Source organism: Haliotis rubra, unplaced genomic scaffold (genome assembly GCF_003918875.1).
Source record: "Haliotis rubra isolate DU_JTF1 unplaced genomic scaffold, ASM391887v1 Scf526, whole genome shotgun sequence".
In the NCBI taxonomy this organism is placed as follows: domain Eukaryota; kingdom Metazoa; phylum Mollusca; class Gastropoda; order Lepetellida; family Haliotidae; genus Haliotis; species Haliotis rubra.
Window position 1 is genome coordinate 558514 of NW_025767220.1, and position 18989 is coordinate 577502.

The 18989-nt window shown below is 41.0% G+C and overlaps 1 protein-coding gene across 1 annotated transcript in view; it reads left to right on the top strand.

Moving 5' to 3' along the window:
* Positions 1-440: 440 nt before the first annotated feature.
* Positions 441-18989, top strand: part of LOC124252837 — a 68244-nt gene continuing 49695 nt past the window's right edge. Inside the window, exon 1 of the mRNA XM_046686512.1 lies at positions 441-1170. Coding sequence (XP_046542468.1) covers positions 669-1170 — 502 coding nt within the window. The 5' untranslated portion in view covers positions 441-668. The remainder of the gene's footprint in view (positions 1171-18989) is intronic.

Here is an 18989-nt window from a genome sequence, read left to right on the forward strand (position 1 = left end):
TATAGCTGCATTTCTTACAGTCGACAAGGAGTACCTGTAACCTGGAATACCGCTGTGATGTTGCTGTAACACCTAATGAAGTCGTGAACACGTCATCGTAATTGACAGAATCACAACAGCTGAAACATCGATTAAAACTCATCCACTGTTAATAACATTGTTCAAATCATCGGAAACGCTCACCCATGAAGAGGAAACATCTACGTGGGTATACATCTTTAAATGTTCTTTAGGTCCTACTAAGCATGAGTGTGAGAGTTTAAAGTGCTGAGCAGGCAGTGTCCCGAGTGTTGAGACAAAGGAACGAGTCGAACCGTGACGAAGTGGCTGTTATGTGTTCTGTGAATGACACAAGAGGACCTCGTTATGATTGGAGGTTAGGCTACCGCCGATGAAGCTCAACCGTTATATGGTGTATTTACTGCGTGTATGTGGCCCCCACTCACTACACATCGACAACGCACTGCCGGGAGAGCGAGAGAGAGCGGCTGCGATTCGTTGCTGGTTGATTATTCAAAGGAAACGCGCGACGGATAAAGCCAGTTGATTAAATTCGTCAACGTTGCCTGTCGTGGAGGTTGCAGTCGTTCACTCACAATCATGAATGAGGCGGTCAGAGAACGCAGGTGCTGATTCACCGTATCGGATTACCATTGTAAAAAACAACAATGCTGTCTTTGAAAGATGTTTTGTACGTGGGGTTACTTTTCACGTGGATGTTTACACCAGGGGAGGGGACAGTGACGTCCTGTCGGGACAGGTATGGGGTTCTCCCCCTCCCTACGTTCAAGGCGTGGTCGTGTACAATGTGCTTCTCATACCTCTTCAGGGATGAGTTCGAGTTGAGGGCGAATCTCCCCAAACCTGAACTTGTGGCTGTGAATGGCTCTCGTTATGAATACGGTACCACCTTCTTACCTGATATAGAAAACAACACCGTGGTGGATGTTATCTGTGGAACCCTGAACGGCGAGGACTGTGAGCGATGGACGTCTTGCTGTCACGCAGCCCTGGAGTGCTGTCACCGTCAAAACCGTCTACCCCCTCCCGACCCCCAGGGACAGCTCTGTCCACGCACCTGGGACGGGTTCGGGTGTTTTGGGGACACCCCCGCTGGACAAAAGGCGCACATTAGGTGTCCGGCCTACATCGAGCACAGTAACCCCAGACGTAAGTAAATTGCTGCTTTTATATTTTTAATTATATGTTTTCTAGCCATTCACCTTGACTTTACAGATCCCATCTTCAGTTGTTATTAAAGTTTCAACAGAAAACCGTGGATGAGTGGACAACAATACATCACGTGGAAGCGTCCAGTGTCATATGTATGGTGCACCTAACGTTCTTGCATTCATCCATTAGATTTGGTGTAAAACAACAGGTGTTTGGTGTCTTTCACGAGGGAAGATTCCTGTTAATATGAATGTTCCTAAAAAAATTAAACTTCTTTTAAAGTGACGGTGTTTAAGTTTTAATTAGTTGTCCATTATCTCAAGAAAACAAAATGACGTTATACCCGTAACCCAGGGTTACAGATATATACAGGAAGATTGAAGGAGATGAATGAAGTTATCTACAAGTAGATAATAACGTGCTAGTAAACACATCACGATAATAAACCGTAAACACATCACGATAATAAATCATGTATTGTTCTAAATCTAGTACATGTACCCTGACGTTGTTCTGTGTGTCTTTAGCAACAGCGCATTTCGTATCGTACCAACCAATGGAACAAACGGCGACCTCAGCATCAATTCATGATTTGTCTAGAGGGGTGCACAAATGTGATTACAGCAGTAGGGAACCAGATGCTGTAGCAAGATGAAAGAGTTGGTCAATAATTAAACAATAGTTAACCATGGCTTTGAGGGGCACGCAGACCGCAGACCGCAGACCAACGCCTCGCTTACACACAGCTCACGACTGAGCCCATACCTGTCAAACTGAAACATGCCTCGATATTTACTACCTGATAAGACTCAAGGAATGCTTGCTTATCACAGTGACATATTTACCCGTCATTGTGGTGCAGCCAGGACGGCGATCACAGGACAGGGGGGTGGGGACGACGACCTGATGGGGAGGGAGGGGTACGTTCTGGTGGTGCTGATTAATGGTGAGAATACATTTAGCAGGAATATATTATGGGCATATACTGCATGGTAAAAGAGCTATACGCCCGTTCTATTATCATTCGATGCTTTCATAATGGTATTGACCCGTGAAGATCCGAGTTAGAATTGATCTTCAGTAACCAAAGCTTGTCGTAAGAGGCGACAAACGGGATCGGATGGTCAGATTCGCTGACTTTGTTGACACATGTCATCATATCCCAATTGTATCCGAAGATTGATGTTCATGCTGTTGATCACTGGATTATCTGGCCCAGACTCGATTATTTACAGACCGCCGCCATACAGGAATATTGCTGAGTGCGGCGTAAAACTAAACTCACTCTGCCACTCACTCACTCATAATGGTATTATCTTACGGTATGTACCATCAAATTGGTGCTTTGAACCTGAAGTTTACAGTGCTCTCGTCAAATTTTCAGGATTCTATCGGTTTGTTAATTTATGAAATTTCTTGATCAAATCCACTGAGTTTCAAGTTTATATTACTTGTTACGACAAAACAGATTTCGAAATTATACGAAATCTCTGAAAGTCAATCCATTGTACGATTCCGATTGTAGCACGAGCCTGTGTTGAAGAAGCATTGTCCAATAGTTATGATGTCAGGTCTAAGCTAAAGGCGAATAAAAAAATACGCCGCACCAAGCTACATGCATGCAAAGTTGCCTCCCTTGGAAGTGCCAGAATCCTATGATCCTTCTCAACACTATTGTTCGTTGGTTTTACCCCAGCTAACACACAACGTTTTAGTATTACGTGATTTAATAACGTTGCAAATTTACCTTGAGGAAACGTTATGTTTTGGGCTACTCACAGCGTAATAACAACGTTTGTTATAACTTGGTGTCACGATAGAGTTCTGTAAAACGTTTCACTTTGAGATTCTTTCTTCACTATTCAGCTACAGCTTCAGAAAACACACGACCAAAACAACATGCAAATTGACGAATAAACATTGATGTGAATTTCTGCTTTGTTTCTTATATACTGTTCACTACTAGGAAAACTATGCAACCATTAACGTTAAATAGAACGACGTCGTTATGACAACGTAAAATACGGTAGCATCAAATAACTTAACCTTGTGGCGACGTAAAACTGACGTATCACAACGTCAGGCCACAACGTTGTGACAACGTTAATGGGAGTCTACAGAATATAGCTGTAACAACGAGAGTATAACGTTGTGACAACGTGAAATTGTTAGCTGGGACCGTACTTGTTCACGTCTAAAATCTTTACCAACATAACCGTGTCTCAGTGAACTAACTCACCATTACATATAATTAATTTTGTTAAAATTTGCGTTCAAACACCATCATTCACAAAAGTAAACTTTTTTCAATTATTTTTTTCAAATTCACCCATTCATAATATTATGTTGAACTCGTTAAATTGCCACTCCTCGCGTCTCAATGCAATGTTGTATATTGACTGCGCGTGTCGTTAAAAGTAGTATGTTTTAGAAATATATTTTGTAATATAATATAACCACATAATCGAACGTTATTATACAATGCAGACATACACATTTGAAAAGACCATACGACGTGAGAAAAATACTGTTTGTGCCCCAAAACAGAATCACATCATTCTGTGACCGATGTTTTGCAAAGGCCGGTCCAGCGCTTGCAATAACATTCCCGTCAACATCAAAGATATCTACGTATTCAAGATACTGTGAATCCTATTTCTTCCACCTGGCCTGAAACTCTCATTGAAGTCTTTGGTTGACGTGGAGACCCATACAAGACCACCTTTGACCAGATCCGATCTGACGTTGGTGCTATATAAATTCATGGTTACATACAATAACCATTCCCCATGTTTACCGTAGTATAAGGCCAACTTCAAAAGCTTGAGTCCAGGTTAAATATTGTTGTTGCCAACTACAAACTCTCAAGCAATGGTTAACTGTTGTTGTAAGTTTCACGCACAAATATATATTTAAGAAGGCATGACTACATGATAACTTGTAGATATTTCAACATTAAACTAAAAAAACACAGTTGTAACACATGAAGGACAATCAGCTGATCAATTCCGCAAGACAGCAGCTGCACGATTGATCAGTTGACGATACTGTTAGTTGTCGACAGGTGCTACACCATCGTCAAGATTCTGTCGATAACAGTGAAATATATACTGTAAGTTATACGTCAGATAAACTCATGGTGTATGCTAACACTATATAATTGTGTTGAAAGGCATGAAAGGAACTCCCGGTGTTCATAGCATCAACCATCGGTTTTCTGTCGTCAATAGTCACTGGTTTACAAACTGGCATTATCTATTTCAAATATTTCTTAGTACAGCTTAAAACAAAACAAAACCTGAGTACACCTTCTCTGACATTGTGACTCAACAATCCATCTGCCTGTTAACCTGTGCCGCGGGTGCCGTAGTTAAACAACCTTGAATCATTATTTCCTAGTCCTGGGTCTCGAGGCAGTATCCCAGTCTTCCAGCGTGAACAATAAACTGAACCTTCATCTCCATCAGATAGATAGAAGTGTATCTGACATGATCTACTGCCCCTCGTTGTGGAGATGTGTGTCAGGGACGTCATCAACCGCGGCATCATCATCCCGACATGTTCCATCACGGAGACACGACTCAAATACACGGAATATGACCCAGTCACATAGCACCGTTATCACGAACAAATCTCTATATGTGTGGGTTTTTCCATAAAACGATTCACTAGTACTCAAAGGAATGCATTACATTGACGTGTATTTGTGATGGGCATTATCTTCTATATTTCTGATATAGAGACATAAACGACATATTATAACAGTTGATATGATATGCGTTATAGAGCAGATGATGGGCATTAGTTTCTATATTTCTGATATAGAGATATTAAAGATATATTGTAACAGTTATGGCATGATATGCAAAATATAGCATATTGATGGGTATTAGTTTCTATATTTCTGGTGGGAGTTTTAAAAGATATATTATAACAGGTTAGCTTTACTTACTATTGACTTACAAAAGACGGGCCCTCCCTGGGTTTTATTCATCTCGTAGCTTTTGCATCTTTTTCTGGAACTCTTAGAGCGTCTCACAGCCAGCCATGTTTATTACCTAATATGTCGGTTTAAGGGCAAGGTGCCGATTGAGTTCGCAGTGACTCCTATGTCTTGTGTGGATTTTTATTTGTGAAATTTTGTGTGTCGTTAAGTCATGCACTGCCAACTTTACGTAGCAACAGATCTTGTCTTTGCAATGATGACATAAAACTAGTTTGATTGATTTGTTTGTATGTGGCAATGCAAATTCTACATTTTTTCAAAGTATCGATTCCTTTAACAATGAAGTAGACGTAATAAAATATAGGAAATATCTACATACAGTCGATATCGAAATACGTGAATTTACCTTGTCCTGAAAGTGTTTGAAAATGGATGAAGAAGGATAGGGGAGCGGAAACAAAAGTTTGAAATTGCTGATCAGTCAATCAGTCACACCAAGGTGCCCTGTGATGTTTATTGGTTCTCTGACCCACTCCTACTGTCGTTCCGCCCATGCTTCGTCACATACTCTCTCTATAGAGGGCCCAGGGCAAGATACCTACTAGACATAACGAGCGCGTTCAACACTTATTGGATATTTGACATTGAATAACAACATGAAGCATGGATTTCAAGGTTTATATTGCCGTGACGTCACAGTCGTGTACACAACCAGGTACACCTTCACGGTTTGCCGACGTAACAAATGTGATCTTATCAGTTTCAAAAATATTGACTGGGCGATAAGGCTTGATCCAAGGAAATGTGTTTAAATACATTTCTTGTCTCTCATGACTCGTCCCAAAACTGACCCCGTGACAAATACCGTTTTCCATGTACTGTAATGAGAAGCGTCGTTTATATAACTGCTTTCGTAACCCCATCAGCTGTAGCTTAGCTACCCCGATACTAGATGTGATGACCGTCGTGGACCCACCCCTACACCCTGAGAGTGAGCCCGCCAAAACATGTCGGACTGCATGCGAGGATAACGACATAGTTCACTGTCACAGATATATCTGCTACAGAAAGCAAACACTCTCTCTCGGTGGACAGTTAGATTTGCTGTACAAACGGTTATAACGAACCAACGGTTATAACCGCTTTTACTGCATATCTGAATATCAGGGGCCACTAATTTCACTAATATACATAGATATATACTACCCATCAAAAGTTTAGACTCACTAGTGTAAATGTAGCCACTTACTTCAGTCAACTGTTCTAAACTAGATTTTGCAAAATATTCCATACTGTTTAAAGGTACTGTTTACACATGAACTGATGTATTGTACAACCAATTTGTAATGTTGATAATTAGTTCAATAAATGCTGAAACTAAGTGAAAATTGGCGAATTCTTAACAAACTTTTACACCAAAGCGCAGCTTTGTGATATTTGCACATGCTTTTCAGGAATTTGATGCATGATCCTCGTGCAATTCATCTGCATAAGGTTTGCAGTTGGTTCCCCTAAGTTAGTGGAGAAATTCATCTTCGATGTAACCACATATATATACATAACATATAGTGAGTGCTTTAAGCGAGTCTAAACTTTTGATGGGTAGTATACTTTGTCACAAATGTTTTATACAGCAAGTGGCCATGACAAACATATACATTTCATTATATCCGTCAATTCGGTACAACCGTGCTGGTTATAAACGCAGCTTGCTGACTCCTTACACTCTTTCATGATCAGTCAGGGCGGTGGGGTAGCTTAGTGGTTAAAGCGTTCGCTCGTCACGCCGAAGACCCGGGTTCGATCACTCACATGGGTACAGTGTTTGAAGCCCGTTTCTGGTGTCCCCTGCTGTGGAGTAATCAGTGAGTGGCGTTTTAAGTTGAAACTAAGTGTGAACTGTCATAATCGAATATGTTCCTTGAAAACATTAAAAAGCTTATTGTTGATGACACAAAGATCAAACCATTGAGCATAACCGTTACACTGATCGCGCAGCAATGGGAGACTCAAGGGGTTTTCACGTTCCATATACCCACAACGCCCGGGACTGGAACCAGCTGTTCACAGCGCTCGGGATTCCCCGTAATATATTTAATTAGTGGACATGTGCAAATACCATTACGATCTTCACAATAGACTCGCAGCCATCTGGACATGTGATTAGTAGTGATGACAAACATTAAACGTAATATGGTTTTGAAATTGAATTCCGCTATTATGGGCTGACTGTGACAACAGCAGACAAAACATGTGTCGGGCCACCAATATGATCCGATATTAACAACAGCTTATGTGGAAAAGCTTTAAAGATGCTGCTGATTGTTGTCCAAGCCTCGGGGTGGTTGTTAATGGTTTTGCTGTTGGTGATTAACAGTTGAGTCAAAAGTGTTGCAACCTGGTTTATCCGGAAGCGTCTCCTTTCTGACCACCTGGGAACGTCAGTTTTTGGCATCTACCCATTGGGGTTGTTCCTTAATGAGAGAATGAGTGAGCATGGTTTTACGCTGCTTTTAGCATTATTCCAGCAATATCGTGGCGAGGGACACCAGACATGGGCTTCAGACATTGTACCCATGTAGGGAATTGAACCCAGGTCTTCGGCGGCACTAGGCTACCCCACCGCCCCTATTCGGTAATGAAGATATTCTTAAATCCAAATCACGATGTCTGGAATAACGAGGTTTTACTTCTGTATATGACCATTGGTGATGCCCCCCATGTTTGTAACAATGGCTTGGCAAGGCTGGACATGGATCATACAACGCCCCACTTACAAACAAAACACACAAGATACTCTTACACAAGATACTCTTACACATGAAACACTTACATAAGACACACTTATACATGAAACACTTACACAAGATACTCTTACACATGAAACACTTACATACGATACACTTACACATGAAACACTTACATAAGAACACTTACACATGAAACACTTACATAAGATGCACTTACACATAAGACACATGAAGAGTCGTACCGTAACAGGGCCTATGTAAGGGACACTGTGTCAGCAATGTGCAATATATTGAAAACAATATGTTGAAACTCAACCTTTACGATTTACCAATGCATGAGCCGGGTTTAACAGAGGGAATGCAAGCCCTAGAAGCTTACGACTTTGGCGTAATCCACATGCAAGGATACGGTGCTAACAAACACTATACGTACTGGCCATAGCTTCGTGCTGTTGTTCCAGCACGCCAAGGGATGCAACTCTCAACAAGGAATTGTGGCACTACTGATTACACAAAACCAAATATTTTCCCACTGACTTCTATAGTAAGGGTATATGTTTGTTTAATGAATTAAGATATCAACAAATATTGCATGTGCATGTGTGCATAGTCTGACCTTACAGAAGCAATAAAAATATAAAATATGAACACCTCGTCAGTTCCTTTTCAGAGTACAGGAAGCTAAACAGACCAACCCTAGTTCCGCACAAAATGTCAACTGCTTGAAAATATATGTCAGTATTCAGTATACATCATCAGTAAAACATACTAAATATTGTAAAATATGGTTAGTTTTAATTACTGGATGGATGCACATTTAAAAAACACAAAACTCTTACACAAAAACACCCAATGACAGCTGTCAGATAATTCAGTCTGCACTGAAGGTTCGGTACGAAAAGTGCTTAATGAATACGGATTCTGATTTGGTGTAGTGTAACCAAATACTTATTGGTGTAGTGTAACCAAATACTTATTGGTGTAGTGTAACCAAATACTTATTGGTGTAGTGTAACCAAATATTTATTGGTGTAGTGTAACCAAATACTTATTGGTGTAGTGTAACCAAATACTTATTGGTGTAGTAACCAAACCAAATACTTATTGGTGTAGTGTAACCAAATACTTAATGGTGTTGGTGTAATGGTGTAGTGTAACCAAATACTTATTGGTGTAGTGTAACCAAATACTTATTGGTGTAGTGTAACCAAATACTTATTGGTGTAGTGTAACCAAATACTTAATGGTGTAGTGTAACCAAATACTTATTGGTGTAGTGTAACCAAATACTTATTGGTGTAGTGGTGTAGTGTAACCAAATAATTGGTGTAGTGTAACCAAATACTTATTGGTGTAGTGTAAACAAATAACTTATTGGTGTAGTGTAACCAAATACTTATTGGTGTAGTGTAACCAAATACTTATTGGTGTAGTGTAACCAAATACTTAATGGTGTAGTGTAACCAAATACTTATTGGTGTAGTGTAACCAAATACTTATTGGTGTAGTGTAACCAAATACTTATTGGTGTAGTGTAACCAAATACTTATTGGTGTAGTGTAACCAAATACTTATTGGTGTAGTGTAACCAAATACTTATTGGTGTAGTGTAACCAAATACTTATTGGTGTAGTGTAACCAAATACTTATTGGTGTAGTGTAACCAAATACTTATTGGTGTAGTGTATACAAATGCCCTAACTTACCAATGCCTACATGTTTATATGCCACTAAGGTGTTGGGGACCTACAAACTGTTAACACACGGGTCACCGGGGCACTGAGCTACTAACGAAATCAGAAATAGATATTTATGAGAACCAACACGTATTACTGGCACAGAAAACGACACCTTGGCCAGCGCATACAGAAATGAGATAATTATTTCAAAATGTACATATATCTATTGTATTTTTTCATGTTTAAATGACAGATTGCCATACATTCTAAATTTATCTCGCATTTACATGTCAGTTTGAAAGAAAGCCCATTATTTGAAAACATATGGTTATTCTAATGAAATATTTTATTATATTTATGTACATTAATGTCAGAACATTTCAACGCAGATATAAACCTATTTGTGTATGTGAATAATTTAAATGAATTAATACTTTGTTCAAAATATCTGTGTTGATGTTTAATTTATTATCCTGGGTGTCTGACAATGAACTGACATATGGATATCCGGTTATCAAGCAACATATTGGTCTATATCAACACGGTGATATTTACATCACCCTGGCCTGTGACAGTGTTGTGGCCACCTTTAGTAATGGCTGTCATTTCAACACAGTTCTGTTGTGCTATTGGCGATCTCTAGGAATGCTAACTGTGTCTATTACCATATTGTCAGGTCACGGTGCAGCTGGAAAATGTAGATTGGCGAACAGATTCCCTCCACTGACCTTTCAGCTTACATATTTTATACCACGGCTCAAATTGACTGGGTTTGACAGTTCACATTGTGCAGATTTAAAATGCGCCCAATCTACACCCTAAAGAATGATCGACGTACTACATGAATACCCGGTCAATGGATCAGTAAACTCGATCTATATTCTCAACTCCCTAGGGAGCCTCCATTCCAAGTTGCCTGTAACTTGTTGGAAGGTTAATTGTCTCCGACTATGGTAACACGTTTAGAATTCTGGTAGTTGTATCAAGTCAGTTAATAACATAAATACATCACCAGGGTTATACATATGTATGCTCACAACCCTTCCACGGGCTCACATCGCTCATTCAAGTCCATTTAGGCAGCAGTCTTTTCTGTGTGCATGACTGTTTCATGTTTTGTCTTCATTTTTCTTACATTTCTTTGTGACTCATGTCATTCTCAAACCTCTTGGTGAGGTCACCGTGACACGCGGGGTCGACGTGATACCCATGTTCTGGTATGGCGACCTCCCTGCCAGCCTGGCCAGACTGAAATAGATAAATCACTTATTGGTTAAAGACTTGTCAGACTTATAAATGCGTGATACAAATTGAATTTGTAAGACAACGGATGAAAATTAAAAACATGTCACTTCTTATATTCCGCTGGAATAAGAAATAGTGGAGAGTCTCCTGTGTACGTATAAGCAAAATAATTGTCAGTGTAACGCTACTATACTGAAGCAGGATAGAAACGCTACATATAGGATCCTGCATCTTGTCAACGATGTCAGAATGGGTTTAATGTTGATGTTCTAAAACATTTTTTTGATCCGATCGTTTGTGATCTCTACCTACCACGGTTTGCTTTACGCCCGTTTCGCTGACATTCATAGACGTCGTATATAGTGAGTGAGTGAGTTTAGTTTTCGCCGCACTCAGCAATATTCGAGCTATATGGTGGCGGTCTGTAAAAAACCGAGTCTGGACCAGACAATCCAGTGATCAACAACATGCGCATCGATCTGCGCAATGACATGTGTCAACCAAGTCAGCCAGCCTAAACACCCGATCCCGTTAGTCGCCTCTTACGACAAGTATGGGTTACTGAAGGTTCATTCCAACCCGGACCTTCACGGGTCGTCGTATATACCGCTCAAGAGGGGGAGAAGAATAAAGCTGACTAAAACCTCCCTCGACGACGTCATGCATACAGAGCCAAGCTTTTCTGTTATAGTTGTACCCCGTTCACCTATCCCAGTTCACTCACTTACTCACTGACTCTCATGCACGCGTTTCTTTACATACCCGTCACCGACGCATTCACTCACTCACTCAACTCCGCTCTGGGGCGGTGGGGTAGCCTAGTGGATAAAGCGTTCGCTCGTCACGCCGAAGATCCCGGTTCGATTCCCCAAAAGGTACAATATGTGATACCCATTTCTGTTGTTCCCCGCCGTGATATTACTGGAAAATCTGTGGAAACTGAACTCACTCACTCCACCGACTCAATTACACCCATTCCACTCACTCACTCTACTCCACCAACTCGACCCACATAATTACACCCACTTAACCACACAACTGCACACAACACAGCACCTCACTCTACCCCTCCCTCCCGCTCCACCCTCCCACTCCACAACACACCTCCTCCTCCGGTGTCAGCTGTAACCACGTTCTCCCAACATCCACTGCTTGGGGCGGTGGGGTAGCGTAATGGTTAAAGCGTTGGCTCGTCACGCCGAAGGCCCGGGTTCGAATCCCCACATGGGTACAATGTGTGAAGCCCATTTCTGGTGTCCCCCGCCGTGATGTTGCTGGAATATTGCTAAAAGCGGCGTTAAACCAAACTCAGTCAGTCAGTCCACTGCTTGGATGACTGTCAGTATATCACAGATCTATATCAAATAAAACCCTCCACGTGTCCTCCTTGTGTTTGATGAGACATGTAATACTGGCTTGTATCAAAGTGCATTGTCTGACTGTGTGTTGTGCAAGTACTTCTGTATAACCTTGTAAAGATAAAACTGTTTTTTCAGTAATAAATGTTATGTTTCGTGACGTCGTTATATAGGAGAGGCTTATGTCTGTGTCGTAAATGTCGTCACAGTCGCAGCGCCACTTGTCTTGTTTGCACGGTATGTTGTAAACATGGTGGTGTCTCCACGAACACTCGATAACTCGAACACTAACACCTCATAACATTTCTGGTGTCCCCCGTTGTGATATTGCTGGAATATTGCTAAAAGCGGCGTAAAACTAAACTCACTCACTCACTCACTCATAACATCAGGGAGCGGCTATGTGAGAGAGTCAATTTCGTTATGAGCCTCTTCAATACTATTGGGAAAACGAAAATAATAAGGTGCTTTTATCATTTGTTTTTCTTTTGCAAATTATATCTATGTAAGCGAAATCGAATTAATTAACTGTTCTGGGAATTATTAATTTATACAATTTGTTTTCCAAATTGAAAAAAGAAATCACGTTAAAGGATCGAATAATACACCGCTGTTCAATGCTATCCTAAATGTCCTGCCTGAGGATCAATAAATGTTGCTTTTCGGTACAAATTAACATTTAAAGTGAGTGAGTTTAGTTTTACGCCGCACTCAGCAATATTCCAGCTATATGGCGGCGGTCTGTAAATAATCGAGTCTGGATCAGACAATCCAGTGATCAACAGCAACATTAAAATCAATGTACAGGCAATGAGATTGTCTATTCATGTCTTGCCCCAGTGTCTATTGAACCAAAATATTCTTACACAATATTACTCAGCAGCAGATTACTTTTAAAAAACTGTGTGTTGGTTAAAAACACACACACAATCAAATTTCACAAAAGTTCTTTCAATTTTTAATCACATTACAAAAACACGGTATACTTTCTTAACACCTCAGTATATTTCAGAAATATCAAGAGGCTTTCCGTGCGAGAAGTAGCCTTGGCTGTGCTTTTGAACAGTGATATTTGTTACCTGATTGTTCATTATAACCGACTGTTCGTCATATCCGAAGTCAGTTAACCTATGTGTGGGTATATTCCATTATATGAAGGGATTAGCCACTCTCCCAGGATATACTGAAAGATAAATCCGTGGATATACAGCAACTGTGTCCTAATGCTCGATAAGCCTGGCGACAGTACAGCACAACAGTCCTGTAAAGATATCGCCTGATGTTCATATGATCTTGGAATTGTGTTTGGATTAATAATCATTGTGCAAGTCTGTGATAGGATTAACACATGGATATCCGTATAGTATTATATGATAGTATAAATATGTTATATGTATCGGTCTAATGTCAGCGTAAAACGTTCACTCTAACTTGATAAATTTGTTATTTGTTATTTGTGTTAGAAAGAGTGAGTGAGTGAGTTGGGTTACGCCTCTTTATCAATATTCCAGCAATTTCACGACGGGGTACGTGACCACCAGATATGGGCTTCACACATTGTACCCATGTGGGGTATCGAAACCGAGCCTTCGACGAGCGAATACTTTACCACTAGGCTACCCTACCACCCCTAACTAAGGACGAATGGAGATACGTATACCAGCGAAGTCGACGTAATTAGGACATTGGGATTGTAAACCCACGTAGGTCAACATTTTCATGAGACTAAAGGCAGACATCTACACATAGAGACTGCAAGACCTTAAATAACACCTGACCTACCTGCCATTATGTCCTTGTTTTTAGCGTACCGACCAGTCATGTAAATAACACTGACTGATCGTCTCTAGCTCAGCAGGGAATTATAGGGAAACCCCGTAGCATAATGTAAGACTTGTAAGGCATTAAGCAGCACTTTGATTCAGCACTTAATGGCTACCTATAATATAGGTTCAATATCTGAAGAATATTTATTGATGCTAGATGTACTGCCGATGATCTCGAGAAGGTAAATACGTGATCTAGTTCATGTAGTATTGCTCAATAGCTGCTTCTCCTGAAAGTGATCTTTTCACGATCAATACCTCAGATATATCCGGGGCGGTGGGGTAGCCTAGGGGTTAAAGCGTCCGCTAGTCACACCGAAGACCCGGGTTCGATTCCTCACATGGTTAAAATGTGTGAGGCCCATTTCTGGTTTCTCCCGCCGTGATATTGCTGGAATATTGCTAAAAGCGGCGTAAAACCATACTCACTCACTCACTCACTCAGATATATCCGGGCACACAAGTAGCCTGAAGCCACGTTTTATTGTCACCAAAGGTGTGTCCGTAGGGTGTGCCAGAATCCCGCTACCACAAGATTCTGGGATTATCAGTACGTGGGTTTCACAAAACTGGTAAACGTGAAACACCTGCATCACTTGTTCTCCCACATCGAGTTGACGCGCGGTGAGATTACTGAAATACTGTTGAAAATACATCAGCTCCCTCACTCACTCATCCAGACGAAGCCCTCGGTCCCCGGTGTACCTGGCATATGTTCAGAGGGATTCGCTGGTCAGGTGGTATGTCTGATGTGATGCCTTGAACAGTGATGTCGTAGTTCAATGTCCACGTTTGCCACCCCTGTGTAGGTGTAGTACCTCACTCATGAGACACTGACTGTCATAATGTTAAACATATCTCTTCACGAGTGTCATGAGACACTGACTGTCATAATATTAAACATATCTCTTCACGAGTGTCATGAGACACTGACTGTCATATTGTTAAACATATCTCTTCACGAGTGTCATGAGACACTGACTGTCATAATGTTAAACATATTTCTTCACGAGTGTCATGAGACACTGACTGTCATAATGTTAAACATATCTCTTCACGAGTGTCATGAGACACTGACTGTCATAATGTTAAACATATCTCTTCACGAGTGTCATGAGACACTGACTGTCATAATGTTAAACATATCTCTTCACGAGTGTCATGAGACACTGACTGTCATAATGTTAAACATATCTCTTCACGAGTGTCATGAGACACTGACTGTCATAATGTTAAACATATCTCTTCACGAGTGTCATTAGAGACTGACTGTCATAATGTTAAATATATCTCTTCACGAGTGTCATGAGACACTGACTGTCATAATGTCATGAGACACTGACTGTCATAATGTTAAACATATCTCTTCACGAGTGTCATGAGACACTGACTGTCATAATAAACATATCTCTTCACGAGTGTCATGAGACACTGACTGTCATAATGTTAAACTCTTCACGAGTGTCATGAGACACTGACTGTCATAATGTTAAACATATCTCTTCACGAGTGTCATGAGACACTGACTGTCATAATGTTAAACATATCTCTTCACGAGTGTCATGTCATAATGAGACAGACACTGACTGTCATAATGTTAAACATATCTCTTCACGAGTGTCATGAGACACTGACTGTCATAATGTTAAACATATCTCTTCACGAGTGTCATGAGACACTGACTGTCATAATGTTAAACATATCTCTTCACGAGTGTCATGAGACACTGACTGTCATAATGTTAAACATATCTCTTCACGAGTGTCATGAGACACTGACTGTCATAATGTTAAATATATCTCTTCACTTGTGATCAGCAAAGAGAGTTTACACATTTTATTAATGAATTCAGGTTTCAGGATACGACAGTAGGCATCCTTGGAGAATATACATGTTTTCAAGACTTTCTCTGCAAATGCCAGACAAAGGTGCAATGAGAAGGCACATTTCAAGCTGCAATAATGCATGAATATGGCACATGTAACACCGATCGGTACTGGTTTGAAGCCTCTCCCAAGTGCGACTGTGTTAGCTTTATGTTGAGCGCGGTGTGAAGGGCACTTGCTTTCATGTTTTATTAAGCTGTAATTCACTCTTTATATTCCCCCAGTTTAATTTTAAACCTGTGTAAAGTGTCTTTAGTTTGCTATCTAGTACAACTAATCCATGTCAAATGTCTATGTACACACATCGGTATAGTAATGCCTGGTAAGATTTTAAGGTTTCCTGTTTCTGGCCCTAACCATGTTTATGTAATGGTATTTTGTAACGATGTATATGTCAATACCTGCCTGACGTTTCGATGACGTGTTAATAGACACGTGGCGTATTTTAGGGAAACGATTGCCCCGTCTTTACACAGGTCCACTCTCGCAGCTCTCAGGAAGGACGTTTGGAGATTAAAATAACTTTATATCGAATTAGACGTGGTGCGTTGTGAGATTAATGACACACATTTTGTTAAATACAACCGGGTTATCTTTACTGCGCCTGTCAAATGACTCCACAACAACCGAAATGCCGCGCCCCCAAGTCGGGGCTTGGTTCAGCGTGACGAACAGTGTTGTAAGGTCACAGAAAGGAGCTATCGTGGTTACAGTGCTACCAATGTCCTCGTTCAGAAGACGACTGGAGCTTTAGGTCGGGTATTTGGCTCCTTGAATTGACCTTGCAAGAGTATCGCTGAGAACAACTTTGTACGTTGTCCAATATATGTTGTCCGTTGTGCTTGTCCGTTGGTCGTTATACACTGTAGATGGTACGTTGTCCGTTGTCCTCTATCCACTATACATGGTACCTTGTCCGGTGTCCAGTGTCCGTTTGTAATGTCCGATGTCCGCGATAGTTCGTTGTAGGTTGTCTGTTTATGTTATTCACTATAGAGGATACGTTGTACGATGTCCGGTGTCTGTTGTTCGGTGTCTCTTGTAATGTTCGATGATCCGCAATACGTTGTACGCTGCTAAGGGATCGATCGCGGGTTTTCAGAGTCACGACCTTGTGCTTTTTCAACGAGGCGTCAGGGACAAACGCTTAAACAACTAGACCAAACAACAGATCGAGACACGTGCGGGGCACAAATTAACGGAGACGGCTCGAGTTTGATCACACTGTGTATTGAACAAGAACCCATTCCTCCTGGGTGGGTTGGGAGACAGAATAGCTCTCAGGGAACCATCTAACGTAAAGCGGGCTCAACTTGGATCATTTGGTTCACCGCGTGTCAGCGTGTACATATGTGTGCTCATACTATCCGTCACATGTCTATTTCGGTCTGCATGTCCTGTGACACACCTCAACCTTCTAATGGTATGATTCAATAACCCAAGACCCTAACAAGCCTCATATGGTGATTGGTAAAGTTAACATAATCTTTATCCTTTACAAATGACAGGCCAACATCCCATCTGGCTATAATGGGTCACGATATGGCTGAAATATTGCCGATGTGACTTTAAATCTTAACTCACTCACTATAATGGGCAGTGGCGTCTGTGTACGCTCATCATGACCTGGGTTCGATTCCGTTCGTAGGAACGCTGCGTGGATCCCACTGTTTGGGTTCCATGATATTTCTGAAATATTACTAAAGGCGGTGTAAGACTCTTTAACTCACTAACTCCTAGGGTTGTTGCGATTCATCCAACTATAATGTTGAGTGTCCGATAGGAATTAATCGATGGTAGAAAAGAAAAACTATCGATACATCGATAGTATGTGTGACTGTCGACAGTTTAGTAATAGACTTCCGTTTCGCAGCGCAAAATACACGAAGTACCAGATTCGTTCACTTTGATTTAGAGTTATCCACCCCTGATACCACTTAAACAAAGATGGCGGCAAACACGGCATGCGACTCGGAGTTGTGAATGACAACGCTGGAAAATCCATAGTGTGGAGACATTTTGGGTTTCAAGTTTCTGGTCAGTTATTGAAAGAGACTGAAACTACTTCAACTTGATTTTTTTTTATATGAACTATACATTCATTTGACTTAAAATGACTATTGAAACTGAAAAAACTATTGCAAGTTGGTCGCAATAGACTATTGCTATCGCAATAGTATGTTGCAATAGACTCTCGCTATCGCAATAGTTGTTTCCCCCTCAATAGTCACCCATACAAGTAACTCCATAATATTATGATGACGGGACTTCTGGTGTGAGCAGCGACTTGGGCCGTGTGGATGTTGTGACGTTATGTTCTTGTTCAGTTACACAGATGGCGCTTCATGGCATGTGTTAATTACAGTCGTGTTAAAACAGTTCCTGTTATAAACCAGACCCTTGTGCCCCAACCACCCCCTTCCATTCGACATAACGACCAGCGATTAACGTACTTGGTATATTTGTCCTAAATTAACCACTTACTGGAACGACCTTTACACCACCCTCGTTCATTACATCCATTAACACGAAACTGGGCGTCTAGTCCTGCATCTCAGTAAACTTCAGTGACACACCCTCCCATCCCCCTCCCCCTTCTTCTTCCTTCTGCTCCTCCCTTCATCCTCCTCGCAAACCATCACTTCAGATGTGGTCAGACCTTCTTCCACAGTAGGATGTCTGAAGCCCACGAGCCTCTGCTATTTATCTATTTAAATGAAGACGTATCGCAAACCAAAATTAGATAATTTGGTGTTTCAAACGTGAAACCTCAAAGTGGTTAACACGGAATGAGATTACCATATTCATGACACGTAAAGTTGCTTAATTTCTTCTGGGTTCTTGACAACAGACTGTGTAAACAATGATGAACTCGCATGGCCTAGGGTGTTAGCAGGCCTCTGGTGTTCTGAATCTATCAGCGAGTAACATCGGAATATCAAGCCTATGAAATATGTCTGGAGGTAATGATGACCTGCTGAGAACCGTCTCGTACACAGATGCCTTATCATACATGCGATACTTAAGTCGCTTACACGGTTGACCAACCATATGTCATCTGAGTCCTCTTGCATGGTACCGCTTGGAATGTATCAAGTTTTTAATTAATCTTCCCTTTCAGGCAAA